This window comes from Natrix helvetica, assembly GCF_964273705.1.
Source record: "Natrix helvetica genome assembly, chromosome: 2".
Lineage (NCBI taxonomy): Eukaryota > Metazoa > Chordata > Lepidosauria > Squamata > Natricidae > Natrix > Natrix helvetica.
Genome location: NC_138552.1, coordinates 217,792,429 through 217,808,539, shown reverse-complemented (window position 1 = coordinate 217,808,539; position 16,111 = coordinate 217,792,429). Strand labels below are relative to the sequence as shown.

Genomic DNA, 16,111 nt, shown 5'->3' with positions numbered 1-16,111 from the left:
AGAAGATAGGGGGGATCCATTGGAAGGTACCTCTGCAGGTCCAGTTAGGGGTAGGAGATCCAGCAGGGCCTATGTGGTACCAGACTATGATTCAGAAGGAGATGAGGAGGATCTCGAAAACCTCCCTGAGAATCTCAAAAGGCTTATTTCTGCAGCCATTTCTAGGGGCATTTCCCAAAGGGACAGACCTTACCACCACAGTCGAGTTACTCCCTTTAGTAGGTCCAGATCTAGGGCTTCTTCGCCTTCCCTCATGAGTGAGGTCTCCTCTAGGGGGGAGGCACGGAGGGACGATTGGGGGTTCTCTGAGGAGGAGGATGCGGCTCCTGAGCCGCCTCGCTCTTCCAATCTTTTCCTCCAGGCCATGTTCAAACCATTGCTTAAGAAGGCTAGGAGGACCACCAAGGTGGGCACGGGGGACCCCACGGTCCCACCGCCCACGGATCCGGACATGGCCATGTTCTCAGCGACGGCCACCAATAAGGAGGAGATTCCTGCCCCTCCTCTTTTCTTAGAGGTAGCTACTAGCCAATGGGCCCGTCCTTCTAACTTTTCCCCACCTGGCAGCAACGACCGTCGCGCCTACAACATGGAAAAGTCTTTTGTGCAGGCTATTCAGCTTCCAGTTATAGATCAGCCCATAGCAGCTTTAGTCTCCTCCTCTCCAGTAGTTTCGGGGGACGCGGCTGACAAACTTAAGGCAGAGGACAAGAGGGCGGAGCTCACTTTACGTAAAAATTTTAAAGCCTCAGCATGGGCGGTGCGGGCAGCGGCTGCTGCCTCGTACTTTAACCGCACTACGGTCATGTGGCTCCGCCAGCTCCAGGAGCGCATTCCGATCCAGGAGGAGCGCGTACACCAGGATTTGGCTAAAATAATGGCAGCGTGTCAGTATTCGGCTGATGCGACCCTAGACGCAGTTAGATTTGGTTCAAGTGCTTTGGCCACCTCTGTGGCCTCTCGTAGACTTTTGTGGCTCAGGAACTGGCAGATGGACTATAAAGCCAAGTGGGACCTAGTAGCTGCCCCCTTTGAGGGTCCAAATTTGTTCGGGGCTTCCTTAGACCCGATTTTGGTGGAAAACAAAGATAAAAAGAAAGTTATGCCTACATCCACCAAGAAGGCGGAGTCCCGTAGTCATCCCTATCGCAGGCCCCAGTTCAAGTCTTATGACAGGGATCAGGACCAGCGATACCAACCGTACAGGCAGGACAGGTCATTTAATAGACAGAGTTTTCAGGACCGTTCTAGATATCAGCCGCAGTCCAAGCGGCTCTTTCGTGGGGGGGGCGGCCGCCCCTTCCGCAGAGGGAAATGACTCGAACCCGAGTCATCCCATCGGAGGCCGCCTGGCACTGTATGCGGACGAGTGGGATCGGATCACGTCAGACGGTTGGGTCAGGGCGACCGTTCGTCACGGCCTAAGGTTAGAATTCCTCTCCAAACCCCCAAGTTTTTTCAAAGTTTTTCCCCCGGCTCGGGACCCGAAGCGGCGTCGTCTCATGGACCTCGCGGTCGCCCATCTTCTAGAAATCAGGGCAGTGGAGGTCGTTCCGGAGCCGGAGAGGGGTCTGGGCTACTACTCCCATCTGTTCGTAGTTCCAAAATCCTCGGGGGGTTGGAGGGCAATCCTCAAGCTGAAACGCCTAAACCGCTTCCTAGTATACAGGCGGTTCAAGATGGCGTCCCTGAAATCCATTCTGCAGGGCATTCGGAAGGGGGATTACATGGCCTCAGTAGATTTGACGGAGGCCTATCTCCACGTCCCCATCCTTCAGTCTCACCGGCGTTATCTCAGGTTCTCTCACCGGGGCAGGCATTATCAGTACCGGGCTCTCCCGTTTGGTCTGGCCTCAGCTCCGCGGACGTTCACCAAGGTCCTGGCAGCACTGGCGGCTTACCTGCGTTCCATTCCGGTGAGACTTCAGTGCTACTTGGACGACGTCCTCGTTCAGGCAGGGTCCCTCCCCAGGGCCAAGTCGGATCTTCGGCTGACGATCCGTTGGCTTCAGGCGTTGGGGTTTTCAGTGAACTTTCCCAAGAGCCACCTGTCCCCATCCAGGCAGATCCTACACCTAGGGACAGTGATAGACTCCGAGTCAGGGAGGGTCCGCCTGTCTCCAGAGCGCTTGTCCAGCCTTCGCCAGCTGGTCTCCTCCGTACAAAAAAGACGGTCTGTTTCCATCCTGACCTTGTCTCAACTTCTGGGGAAGATGGTCTCTTGCATAGGGATAGTGCCCTGGGCCCGGCTCCACCTGCGACCTCTCCAGTGGGCCTTGATCCCGGTCCAGAGAAGGATGATGAGCAACTCCTTGCGACCAGTTCCTCTACCGGTGGAGGTGAGACTCTCGTTTCGGTGGTGGTTGTCCCCAGCGCTGCAACAGGGGGCTTGTTTTTGGGAGCCCGAGAGAGTCACAGTGACGACGGATGCCAGCCTCTTCGGCTGGGGGGCCGTGATGGACTCCGACATGACCCAGGGACGTTGGTCTGCCTCGGATCTCCGCCACAACATCAATTGGCTGGAGCTGAAAGCCGCGCGGCTTGCCCTACGGACTTTTCGTCATCACCTGCGGGGGCGCCATGTCCTCCTGCTTACGGACAATGTGGCGACGAAGGCCCATGTCAATCGCCAGGGGGGCACCCACTCACGTTCTCTCTGGCGAGAGGCGCAGTCGTTGGGCTTGTGGGCGGAGAGACACTTGGCCTCCATAGTGGCGGAGCACATCTCAGGAGTGTCCAATCTTCAGGCGGATTGGCTGAGTCGCACAACCCTAGACGATGGCGAGTGGCAACTGGGCCCGGAGTTGTTTCGGAAGATATGCAGCAGGTTCGGCACACCTCGGGTGGATCTGTTCGCCTCCCCCGACAACACTCAGCTGCCCCGGTTCTTTACCCGGTTCCAGTCTCCGTCGGCGGAAGGAGCGGATGCTCTCAGGAGCCGGTGGCCCCAGGCCTCCTTTATGCCTTTCCTCCCCTTCCCCTCGTTCCCCGTACGATAGGGAAGATAGTCACAGAGAGGGCTCTCGTTATTCTGTTAGCACCATACTGGCCGAGGAGACCCTGGTTCGCGGACCTGGTCCAGCTGTCGGTAGCAGACCCCTGGAGGATTCCCCCGGGGGAGGTCGTTCTGAGTCAGGGGGCTTTACATCACCCAGGGCCTCAGTGGCTCCATCTGACCGCCTGGCTCTTGAACGGAGGATCCTGAGGGGGCAGAGACTTTCGTCAGGAGTTATAGCCACCTTAGAGGCGTCTAGGAGGCCGTCCATGGTTAGGATTTACAATGCCACATGGAAAGCGTTTGCGAAGTGGTGTATTCCTTTGGGGTTGGATCCTTCTAGGGCTACCGTTCCAAACGTGTTGGAGTTCCTCCAGAAGGGGTTGGAGGACGGCTTGTCGCATAATACGCTCCGGCGTCAAGTGGCGGCCTTGGCCACCATTCTGGGGGGGGAGGGTTCCCCCGTCCTTTCCCGTTCTCCCCTGATTAAGCGTTTTCTGAAGGGGGCGGCTAACATCCGTCCGCCTCCGGTTCATAGGTTTCCAACCTGGGATCTGACCCTGGTTCTCCAGGCTCTGACGAGCTCCCCGTTCGAACCACTTAGGACGGTACACATGCGTCTGCTTACCCTTAAGGTGGTGTTTTTAGTGGCCATTACATCGGCCAGGCGCATTTCAGAGTTGGGGGCCCTTTCTTCACGCAGTGACCTGTGTGTAATACACCAGGACAGGGTGGTCCTTCGCTTGGATCCTTCGTTCATTCCGAAGGTGAATTCACAGTTTCACAGGGCCCAGGAGGTCGTGCTCCCGAATTTTTGTCCCAATCCCTCGAGAGAGCGGGAGTTGGTGTGGCATAAGCTGGATGTTCGCCGGGCTGTTCGCATTTACCTAAAGCGAACTGAGGGCATTAGGAGGACGGAAGCGTTATTTGTTTCCTTTCGTCCAGGCTCGTTAGGATGTAAGGTGTCTTCTTCCACCATCGGACGATGGATTAGGTTGGCCATAGTTGAGGCTTACGGGGCTTCTGGGAAGACTCCCCCATCGGGGATCACTGCGCACTCCACCCGCAGTGCGGCTACTTCGGCGGCCTGGGCCACCAGGGCACCTTTCGAGGATATTTGTAGGGCGCCCTAGTTAGTTAGTTAGACAGGGTCCGGGAGGTGTAGAATCGGGAGGCCCCGGGGGGGCTTGTTCTTGTTTGTGTTTGACTTGCAGTTGCTGGCCGTGACATCGCGGAAACTGGGAACCAACGGGAGAAGGCGAAGGTTAAGAAGTTTTCTCTCAGTCAAATGGACCAATCAGGCTGTGTTAACCCTGCTGTGACCCCTCCCTCCACTACTCCAGAAAAAAACGTTCAGGTAAGACCAACGTTCTTTTCTGGCTTCCAGGGGGCCGCGGGAGGCCCTTTTCGCCCTCCCCAGGCTTCGGGAAAGCCTCCAGAGCCTGGGGAGGGAGAAAACGATCCCCACATGGAGGGGCGTGCGTGCATGTGCAGGGTGAGGGTTGCACATGCATGTGCAGGTGGGCAGGGTGAATTGAATTGTGGGTGTGGACATGCACACACGCGCAATAGCGTGCACGTGCACAATTTTGGCATGCCTTTACAAAAAGGTTCACCAACACTGTTATAGGCATACATGATAAGATTTTTCCCCAAGTTAAAATAACAGTTGAGAGCTCAGCAAGTGATTTCTAATACTTGAGACTTACTTTGTATTTTTTTAATAAAGCAATTTTAACTATAGTCTCACACATTGTATTTTTATTGAACACCTGTTTATTCTAGACTGAAAAAACAGCTGAATTTTCTCTGTATCTTTTCTAAAAAAACTTAATTTGTGGTCTACCAAACTTCCATACCTTTCTTACAAGAACTGTATCTAAGCCAGGCATCTCCTATCTTGTACTTACGCATTTGGTTTTTCCTGCCTATGTGCAGAATTTTACATATCCTAACTCTGAACCACATTTTGTTGGATAGGGTCCAATGTTCAAATTTATCAGGATTCTTGGTATAATACATCATAAATCAGAATGGTCATAAAATCAGACATCATAATCAGCATGCTCATAAAATATTCAGAAGACACAAAGCTTGGGGGAATTGCTAATACCACTGAAAATCAGGCTGATTCTTGGTGGTATTAGCAATCCCCCCAATCTTTGTGTCATCTGGGTATTTTATGAGCATGCCTTCTATTCCCTCATCTAAGTCATTTATGAAGATATCAAACAGTATTGAGTCCCAGACAGAACGTGAGTTACCTCAATTCAAATCTCCTTCCACGTGGACACTAAGGATCTGGTTACTGTTGTTCAGCCAACTCTGAATCCTTCTGGCAATATTTCCATCTAGCCCACTTTCTTCCAGTTTCTCAAGAAAAAACTATGGTGTAAATTAAGTATTTATTATATATATAAGGCTACCCAACTCTACACAAAACAATCACAATGGGATTCAAAATGCTATCAAATGATGTTTCACTTTTAATTTTCTGTAAAGTGAATCTGTGTAGGTATGTCTATTAAGGGAGCCAGTCTGATTAATATTTGTGCTCAGTGTTCCATTGCAGATGTACTATTTATGATCATTAAAAAGACCATGTTTTAGAAAGCGAAATACTCTCTTTTCTTTTGGTTTATTTTATTCTTAGATGTATAAATTAAAACTTTCGTGTTTTGAGAATTCAACAATGTGGATAAGAATGCTAACACGGTCAATTAAAAATAAGTCTAGGAAAGTAAGCCTTGCTTAATAATTTTTAGCTTTAGTTAGTTTGAAACTAAAAGTAGGAGCTATTATTAAGACTTACGAGGTCATGCAGGAATAATTGGATGACCTCAAGAATTGAAATGATTGAAATGAAATGAAATTGTTGGAATGAATATGAACCAGTCATGCACAAAGATAACTGATGTAATTTGTTGATACTGGAACAATTCTTATTCTACAAAATGCCATGAGATTGTACAATTGAAGGACTGCTTGGACACTTTTTTGGCTGAAATTTCTTGGCTTTTTCTTAAGATGCTGTCCAATTGCAAAATGCATTGTGTTAATAACGGCATGTTTTGTTGTTTGGCTAAGAAAACATTGCGAAGCTTACACTTTTGTTGATGTTCCATAGAGCCTTAAGTCTTGTGTTAGTGAAGAAATACGTGCAATTGATGACCGTTTGTCTAAACAAGAAGATATCAGGGGGAAAAAGGTATTTGATTGCATTTGTATATCAAAAGAGCAACATAAATAGATGAGAATAAATATATTTCTTTTGAAAACTAATCATTAAACCATGTTGGGTTTTTTTGGAAACCCAGTGAAACTTGGTTTTTTCAGGACTTGAACGGAAAATTGCTATAATTGGAAATTTCTCCTGTGATGTACATTGTGTTTGATTATTTCTCTGACACAAAGTTGTTTGTAGATTTATTTACTTATTTACTAACTAATTTTGATTTTATTGTAGGTTGGTAGGGGCTGTTCAGAGTCATTTCTGCTCAGAGTACCATATACATGCTAGTTATTTGTGCTACCCTTAAAAGACAGCAAAATAAAAAGTTGGGTAAATCTAGTTCCAGGTTTATCTTATTAGAAAACCCAAAGATTATCTACTATAATTTATATTTCCCATTTGTAATGTATAGTATGCATTCAAACATGTTATTTAGGGAACTTATGTATGCATTTGTATATGCATATACAATACAATACAGTAACAGAGTTGGAAGGGACCTTGGAGGTCTTCTAGTCCAACCCCCTGCCTACAATAGAACCTCTAGTCACGAACGCTTCTGACCACAACCAAATCGGGTTCCGACCAAAAAATTCACAAACGTTTTTAATCTGGTCGCGAACACATACTCGGGTGGTGATCAAATACGATCACGGCTGATTTCTCCTTCTGCAACATTTTTTTTTGTAAGCGCATGCTGAGTCAGTCTCGCTTCCGGTCACAACCAAATCGGGTGGTGACCAAAGTTATGGAACAAATTACGGTCGTGACCAGTGGTTCTACTGTACACATGCATCATATTTTGGGGGTAGGCAAAGTAGAAAAACGGAATAAGAAATAATTAGCCAAAGAAAGTAAAGATACGAGATAAGAACTACAAATGTTTGTCCCCAATTCCATTCTCTATGTCACTCTTTGCCTTTCTGTCCTTGCTTCCAACATGCACTGCTTCATGCATTCTCTTTTGTTGTTTAAGATTTTGCTCCTTTCTTTAAAAATCTCATCAATTCCCTGCCATTACAACTTTCTCGGTTTTCTCCTACCTCTTAATGCATTCACTCTGCTCCTATATATTGCTTTGCAATTTAATCCTTGTTCATTCTCTCAGTTCACTTCAACATACCTTTTGCTACATTCAGAAATGTTGGTGTCGGGTAGAGAAATGTTGGTGTCAGAGAAAATTGATGCAACAGAGCCAGACTATTTTAGGTGTAAAGGCAGATCAAAATCAACCTTAAAAACAATTATTTGCTTTTTTTTTTAATTAGATGTGTGTCTTGAGACTTATTCAAGTTATTAAATCAGTTGAGAAGATAGAGAAAATTCTACACTCCCAAAATTCAAAAGAAACATCATTAGAAGTAAGCAGGTATGACAATTAAATTTTATTTTCACTCACCAGTTTGTTTTTCTTTGGCTATGATTCCCAGTAAAGTATGATTTGTCTTATTAGAATTATATGATAAAATAGTAAATTCCATTAAACATTTAGAAGTGCATATCTTTGCTTCCCAAAAGACCATTATGGGATAATATATTTATTTTCTCAGAGCTGTTCTCGAATAAACTAATTGAATATTGAGACTATGGATCTCTTAAAACTGTTTTAAAAAATGGAGCCATAGTCATAATGTTTTCCCTGAATTATAATTACTGCTGTATGCATATCAACCAATTTAATGATTTAATTTATTTAATATAATTCGTCTTTTTAATTCCTTTATATATGAGTTATAGTCTTTCTGAAATTTATGAGTCCTCCATGTGTGATGATGCTGTGTATGCTTTTTAAGACACTTTCTTCTTTACTCTGAGGGAAAACTTGTGTTTAAAAAGAAGTTGTTCTAAAACTAATTTAGATGCATGTGATCAACCACAGGTACACTGTGGAACATATGATCCCTGTTGCTAGAAAGTGGCCCAGGTTTCATTGCTTAAGGAATTATTTCTCTAGGTAAATGAAAGGCTGTCACTCATTTATTTCTGTAAGGGGAAATAAAGGTATAGGCCTTGGGCCACTGTAGTCATGTAATCTAGGTCTGTTCTTTCCTCTAGTAATTTCAGCCATTAAAATTCAAAGCTATTTCTTCCCAGTTGCAGAGCCTCCTTACTGGATTTATTGGTCATGCTAAATTTAGTGCTGGTAGTTCAGAACAGATTTCAGAAACTCCCCTTCTACATATTTATATGTATTCTTAAACACAGGGGAAGACTGAAATGGAGAAAATAAATTATGTATTGTTTTTTACTCTGAATTTATATCTTTCTGTGTGTCAATCCAAGTCCGCTTCTGACCGGACAGATTTTAGAGAGGATCGCTACCGAATTCAACCAGTTGCAATTTCATGCGGTACAAAGCAAAGGAATGCCCCTTTTAGACAAACTGAAACCAGTAAGTATGTTGATTTGTTTAACCCCCCCCCCCAAAAATGCACGCACACACACCCTTATCTCAACAACTTTGCTTTCTATTTTATTTTGAGTCTTTTTACTAATCAGCTTTAAATAGATTTGTGTTGCATGATGCTATCCAAATGAATGTGTAGTCTTTGGGGCTTATTTGAGATCAAAACCAAACAGAAAAATATAAAATATATTGGTTGTTAACACTCCTGTCACCTAAGGAAAGTCAAGGGGATATACAGTATTTATTCAGTTTACATTTAACTTTAAATCAATTAAAAGTTATCCATTACTTAGTTATTAAATACAATATATTTCAATAAGTATATGCTTCAAATACTGAATAAATGTGTCTTAAAAATATTTTTTGTATTTATGGTAAGATTTGGACACGAATATTAATTAACTGGAATCTTAGTTTCCCTTTCTGTTTCTATATTATTCTCTTGCTTGCAATAACAGTAACAATATAGTCTCATGATGCCTTAAAATCTAACAAATGCTATGTCATTTAAACCTTAAGGGACTGTTAGCCAACAAACCATGACTGATAATCAGTTTGTTTAATCTGATACTAATTATATTATTCTTGAGAATAATATGTACTTAAATAAATTAACAATATCAATGAATTTCATTTGTTTTTCCAATACAGCTAACAATTATCCTCATTCTATTTTGAAAATCATAGCGTATAGTTGGCATAACAGCAACACTGCAGCAATCTCTAGAAGGGCTACTCTTAGAAGGACTTCAGACTTCTAACATCGACATAATACGACATTGCCTACGTACCTATGCAACAATAGACAAAACCCGGGATGCTGAGGCATTAGTTGGCGAAGTCCTCGTGAAGCCATATATAGATGAGGTAAGTGATGCTAGAGGGGACTGATTGAAGAACAGATAGTATCTATAAGCGGTGGGTTTCACTTATTTTTACCACTGGTTCGGCCCGCACATGCAGGCTCACTACACGCATATGCACACCTTCCACACATGCACTTTGCTCACATGCGCACCTTCCGTGCATGCGCCCAGCCTCAAAAAAGTGGCTAAATAGCACGAGGGCAGTTGGGCGGGCCCACCCATGAGCTCTGCTACCGGTTTGTCCCAAGCCAGCTGAATATCTATATCTGAGACTCTTGTTTTTTCAAAAGGAGGAAAAGAGTGAATTCTTTTTTTATGCAAGTATTCGAGCAAAGACTGGATGGACAGAAATTGGAGATTGATATATGTTAAGGATATTTTAATTTGGATTTCTGCACTGAGCAGGGATTTGGACTCAGTGGCCCTCCCAACTCTACTCAATGGCCCTAAACTCTGATTTTCCAAAAGCTAGAGCAGAAAGCAGTACGATTATTACTTGATAGCGTTGAAGTTACCAGTGTTAAAAGAAGGCTGTTAATTTTGGTAGGTGTATTAAAAATCACAAATAAATATTTTAGGCTGAATTAACCACTTTCCTCCCATGAAATTAACATATTGAGCATGTCGTATAAATACAGTGATTGGGGAAAAGTGCCTTTTTAAAAAATCTAAACTTTAGTTTGAAGTTTGACATTGAGGCTTTTTCATAGGTGATTGTAGAAAAGTATATTCAGTCTCATCCAAATGGTCTCCAGACGATGTATTCAAAGTTGCTTGAGTTTGTTCCTCTCCATTGCCGCCTTTTGCGTGAAGTAACAGGAGGAGGTATTTCAAGGTAATTCAAATCTCTCTTTTTGTTGTTAAATTTTGTTAACTTCTGCTAAACAGTATTTAAATTATATGAATGGAAGCTTTGATGGCTATGGAGAGATCTTTAGTGTTCATTATCTTCAGTATTAATTGGATATCTTGTAATCTACTGACTGTATTTTATTGCAATGCAGCTCATTTTAATGACTAAGAAAAAATAGTGTCAATATTCTTTTCTCACTCACTTTACTATGACTAATACTTTATATTTGTGATTTATCATGTGAAAAATCACATTAGTTATATGTCATCTCGAAAATCTAGTCTTATCCTTACTTTACTTGGCATAAAGATTTTTTTTCAGTCCTATTTTCAAATTTTTCACAGGACTCATTTCTTTTAAGAAGTATTCTGCAATCAGGTTTTCTCACCAATTTTTCTGAATGTATCCCCAAATATAATATTGCTGAGAGATGTAGGGCTTTAATTTAATATATTTCCATTGTGGTTTGGATAGTTACTGTTGGATTTATTTCAATTTCTTTCTTTCTTTTTTATAACAAAGTTTTATTGGTTTTTTTGGTATTTTACAAAGGAAAAAGGTAGGGGAAAAGTTACAAATTTTGGCAACTGCAGTGTGCGGTAGGTGCGCCCCCCCTCCATACTCATAGTATACATTTGCACATAATTCATTATTAAGTAGTAACATATAGTCAGCATATAAATTCAGTTAATAATTTCGATCAGTTTATTTATCGGTGGATTTTCTTACTCATTTTTGTGATCTGAGCTTTCTCGGTGTTGCCCCATCTCCCCCCGCCGACAGGGCTCCGGCCCCTCCTGTGTCCTGTGTATCTGATGAAGAATCATCAGGTTTTTCTAGGAGTAGTTTGTTTTTTTCCATAAAGGCCTGTGCCTCTATGGGTGTATTAATTCTAATTCTTGTCTCCTCCCAGAATATTAGCATACCTTCAGGCATCAACCATCTAAACCACACCCCCTTCTGGTATAATTTATTCGCTAATTGCGAATAACTTTTGCTTTTTCCCCTCACTTTCTTGGGGATCTGTTTCAGAATGGCTATCTCCTTATCTTTGTATGTCAGGGCTTGCCCCCTTTGTGCGCTCAGAATTTCATCTCTTGTGCTTTTTCTGAGGAATTTAATGTGTACCTCCCTGGGAACGTTGTGTGTTCTAGCATAAGCTGAGTTCACTCTATAAACCAGGTCTATTTCCCACCCCATCTGTTGCTTCTCTTTCTGGATGTAGTCAGCCAAAATGTTTGTCATGATGTCCCTTATGTTTTCATCATCTGTCTCTATCACATTTTGAAATCTAAGATAAAAAGACATTCTCTCAAACTCTATTTTCATCTGCTGGGTGTCAAGTTCTTTGTTTCCCTTCTGCATCCCTTCCATCCCCTCCCTCATCTCAGCTGCCCCACCCTCCAAAAGGTCCAATCTCTGTGAGTTCTTATTAATTTTGGCCTGGTTCTCTTTAATCTCTTCTTTCATCTCCTTCAGTTGTTTCTTTATTTCCTCTTGTCCCTGTAAGAGTTGCTGGAACATTTGTTGAAACTCCATCTCCGTAGATTTAAGTTGCATCAAAGCTGTTATCGTTGATTGTGTACTAGGACTGGAGGTTGCGGATGTCGGGGCAGAGGCAGCAAAGCCAGGCTTTCCAGGAGGTGGTTTTTTAGGTGACATTCTTTGTAGAATAAAAAGTTCAGTCAGTATAGAGAATGGTCAGTCAGAAAGGCAGGACAGCCAGGAGAGTCCAGGAGACAGAAGGTCCAGGCAGAAGAGAGTTTTTTTCCACTGGCCCTGGCAGTAGAGGAAATTTTTCACTCCAGGGAGTTCAAAAGACAGCAATCAACAAGAGATTTGTCTGAGTAGCACGGAGACGAAGACCGGAAGCCTGAAGTTTTAAAGGTGGAGTCAGATTTCACATTTCATAAAGACAACGGAAGTGTGCCATCTTGCCCTGCCAGCTTCGGGTTTAGAGGCAAAAAATAAAGTTTTCAAAGTTCAATGTTCCCAAAGTTTCCAGATCATCATTGTTTTAAGGTTTAAATCCGAAAATTCACTTAGTAGGGGCGTGACATCATTGGTTGGCTCTCCCCCTCCTCCTTCCCCTGGGGCTAAGAGCTTAATCGTTTCCAGCCGCCTGTCCAAGGGAGGGGGGGATTTATTTCAATTTCAATGCAGTATTTATACATGTGAATGTGGCAGAGAATTATGGCATTCCTAGGCAGGATCATGAACAGCTATAATTCCACTTGTTTCATGTTTTCTAGTTTGTTTATGAGGGCCAAAATCACCTCACGAGATGCAGCCAAGCTAGTGTATTAAATATTATCACATATTTTGAAAAATGGGTGATCACTGCATTAGAGAATATATAGATGGTTTGTTACTTTCTACAATTTGTAAAATGAGTTTACAAGGCAGGTTCTAATAGTTTTAAAATGATTTTCAAATTTGCATATACATTAACAGTAACAACTATGATATACAGTAAATTTCTAATTCAACTATACATTTATTGCAGTCTAATAGCATATATTCTTAATTCATAGTGGAATAAAATGAATTCAAGCCTCATAAATTGATTGGTTAACAGAATGTTATTTATTTATTATTTATTTATTTATTTATTTATTTATTTATTTATTTATTTATTTATTTATTTATTTATTTATTTATTATTTGCCCACCTTTATTATTTTTCCTAATAACTAAGATGTTAAATATATCCAACTTATGTTCCTCCTAACCTTTTCCCCCACAACAATAAGATGAGGTGAGTTGGGCTGAAAGAGAGTGACTGGGCCAAAATCACCCAGCTGGCTTCCATGGCTAAGGCGGGACTTGAACTCACAGTCTCCCACTTTCTAACTTGTGCCTTAACCACTAGACAAAACTGGATCTCTAATTGTAATTATTAATTATAATTATTAATTGTTAATGAAGCAGTCATCATTATTGATGTTTAAAATTTACCTAAATAGACTGCAGAAATACATTTCAAATTATTTGGTGTGATGTTACATTTTGCTACGGTAATACTTAAGCTTCTTAATACATCCAGCAGTTCATGTTCATTTAAAAATTGTTAATATTTATTGTGTGATAAGCTAGAAGTACAATGATTGTATTTTCTTTAGATTGCTTAGAGATTACTAGCAACTATATAATGTATTTAAATCTATTACTTGATGCTTCACATCTTTAGAAATTGGAATTCTGGGAGGAAGAAAAAGTTTCTTGTATCATTCTCTACATTCTCAAGACCACTGTAAATGTAACTGGAGAAGCCAGGCATCTGTTGCGATGTGTCCTGCCTTCACACATAAAGTGCTAGAGGCTTTAATAACATGAACATTTATCATTAAAACAGAGGCTTGTTTGAAAGGAAATTAGATCCTTGTTGAATCGTCTGTTGTCATCCCAATCTTCACAGTTCAATTCTACAAACTAAGTTGGACTCAGATAAAAAGTGTTACAGATGGAGAGCATGAAGAAAGTCTCTGGATATGGACAGGATATGAGCACACTCACAAAGCACAATGCCACTGACACTGCAGTAGTTCAACTGCATCCCACATTTGATTTTCATTGGAAGGGAATGAAAGGATAACATTAAGAACTGCCTGCATTCTTTGGCTTCAATTTGCAGTGATATTGCTCCTAATAGTTTTTATTCAGGTTCCAGAAATGTATTGGCATTTTTTCTTCTGTATGCATCTGAAACGAATTTCAGAAAAATAGCTTAGTAATTTTCCTTTACATTTGCAATAAAACAGTGTGGACTACAATGTAACCAAGTTGTCACTCTGTTATATATTAATGTATGGTATAAAATGTAAGCTTAGTGGACGGCACCTGGAGAAGTCCCTCTCTGTGAGAGCGAATTGGTCATAGGGATGTATGGGGCAGGATGCGATCCCGCAGGTAGCTAGGTCCTGTGCCATGGAGCGCTTTGAAGATGGTAATCAACACCTTGAAACGCACCCGATAGACCACAGGGAGCCAGAACACCTCTCCTGCGCGAGCTGCACTGGCTCCCTGTGGTCTATCGGGTGCGTTTCAAGGTGTTGATTACCATCTTCAAAGCGCTCCATGGCACAGGACCTAGCTACCTGCGGGATCGCATCCTGCCCCATACATCCCTACGACCAATTTGCTCTCACAGAGAGGGACTTCTCCGGGTGCCGTCCACTAAGCAGTGCCAAAGGGCGGCGCCCAGGAGTAGGGCCTTCTCTGTGATGGGCCCAGCCCTCTGGAATGACCTCCCCCCGGATATTAGGATTACCACCGACCTCCGCTCCTTCCGTTCAAAACTCAAGACCCACCTTTTTCAACTAGCAGGCCTGGCTCAACCATAGTTCCATTTTACTCCTCCTGGCAATTTTTTAAACTTGTAATCTCCATCGGGGTATATAATTTTAACTTATTTTAATATTTCTATGTTATTATAATGATTGTATTGTGTTTTTATACCTCCTCCGTACAATGTGTAATTTTATAATATGTGTTTTATTTATTGTACGCCGCCCCGAATCCCTTTGTGGAGAGGGAGCAGCTAACAAATTTAATAAATAAAATAAATAATAAAATGTTATATATGGTGGTTCCTATGGTCCCTATGCTCAAATACCATCTCTTTGCAAAGGCAGAATTTGCACTTTAAAAAAATATTCACAAATATTCTAGTGTTAGAATCCAATGCGTCTTACAACTGCTGGAAATCCACAGTGTTCAAGAAATCTGTTTCTAAAAATGTCTCGCAACATATGCAATACTCTTTGCAAATTCTGAATTTCTTTTATTAAAGCTATTTATAGCAGGAATATTGATTTAATCTTGCAGTGAAAGAGGGAATACGGTTCCTGGATATGATTTCTTGGTAAATTCTGTATGGCCAGAAATTGTTCGTGGTTTAGAAATGAAACTGTCGGCTCTGTTTAATCCTGGAAACCCAGATTTATTTCATGAGGTAATTTTAAATTTATACATTCACCACAGTTTGCAATGATGAACCAAGAAATACAGACTGTTAGACTTAACTACTATATATTTAACATAGTTTGTTCAATTGCAACTAACTTGTGTTCTTCATTTAAATAGATGAATACTATTGTAAAAAAAATGTTCGTACTTTGTAATATGAATTGATGGTGGACAAACCATAGGAGACTCTTAACACTCTTAACATTCTGATTCAGTGCAGTTTTATGTAAATGTAATCAAAATAATTAATATATTATTCTATCTTCATCTAAACATCTCCATTGCTAATAGGACATTGTTTCTAGCTTCATAGTTTTCAAAATGAGATGAAGTGATTGGCTAGAGAAGTAAATGATGCCAGTTCTCCTGTAAAGAAATTTGACACACAGCTTAATGCATGCTTTTTGTCTTCAGAAATACAACATGAGTATGGATTTTGTAAGGAAGTTTGAACGGCAATGTGGTTCACAAGCCAGTGTAAAAAGACTGAGGTTACATCCTTCCTACCAGAGCTTTAATGATAAGTGGAATTTGCCAGTTTATTTTCAAATAAGGTCAGTGTCTCGGTTTTATGCTTAGATGATATAAAGAACATTTAAAAATATGCAAGTGAAAAGATGTATTAAAAATGAGATTCTCCCTTTTTCTCCCCAAATGTAAAGGGAAATTACTCTTCTAAAAGGGTGCCTTCTGGAACATCTGTCATCTGAATATATAAATGCCTCTTATTTTAGAACTCTTGTTTCTATCCATATTTATGCAATCTTTATTACTCAGTTTAAATAATTAA

General features: G+C 41.7%; 2 protein-coding genes across 2 annotated transcripts in view; one reads left to right on the top strand and one right to left on the bottom strand.

Moving 5' to 3' along the window:
• The window catches only part of AGT (angiotensinogen), a 341,767-nt gene that overhangs the window by 299,041 nt on the left and 26,615 nt on the right, over window positions 1-16,111 (bottom strand). The window lies entirely within an intron of this gene.
• The window catches only part of COG2 (component of oligomeric golgi complex 2), a 41,250-nt gene that overhangs the window by 14,118 nt on the left and 11,021 nt on the right, over window positions 1-16,111 (top strand). The window contains exons 4-10 of the mRNA XM_081945242.1: window positions 6,123-6,203; window positions 7,496-7,596; window positions 8,511-8,619; window positions 9,322-9,501; window positions 10,211-10,335; window positions 15,181-15,307; window positions 15,736-15,875. Of these exons, the coding sequence (XP_081801368.1) occupies window positions 6,123-6,203; window positions 7,496-7,596; window positions 8,511-8,619; window positions 9,322-9,501; window positions 10,211-10,335; window positions 15,181-15,307; window positions 15,736-15,875 (863 nt within the window). The remainder of the gene's footprint in view (window positions 1-6,122; window positions 6,204-7,495; window positions 7,597-8,510; window positions 8,620-9,321; window positions 9,502-10,210; window positions 10,336-15,180; window positions 15,308-15,735; window positions 15,876-16,111) is intronic.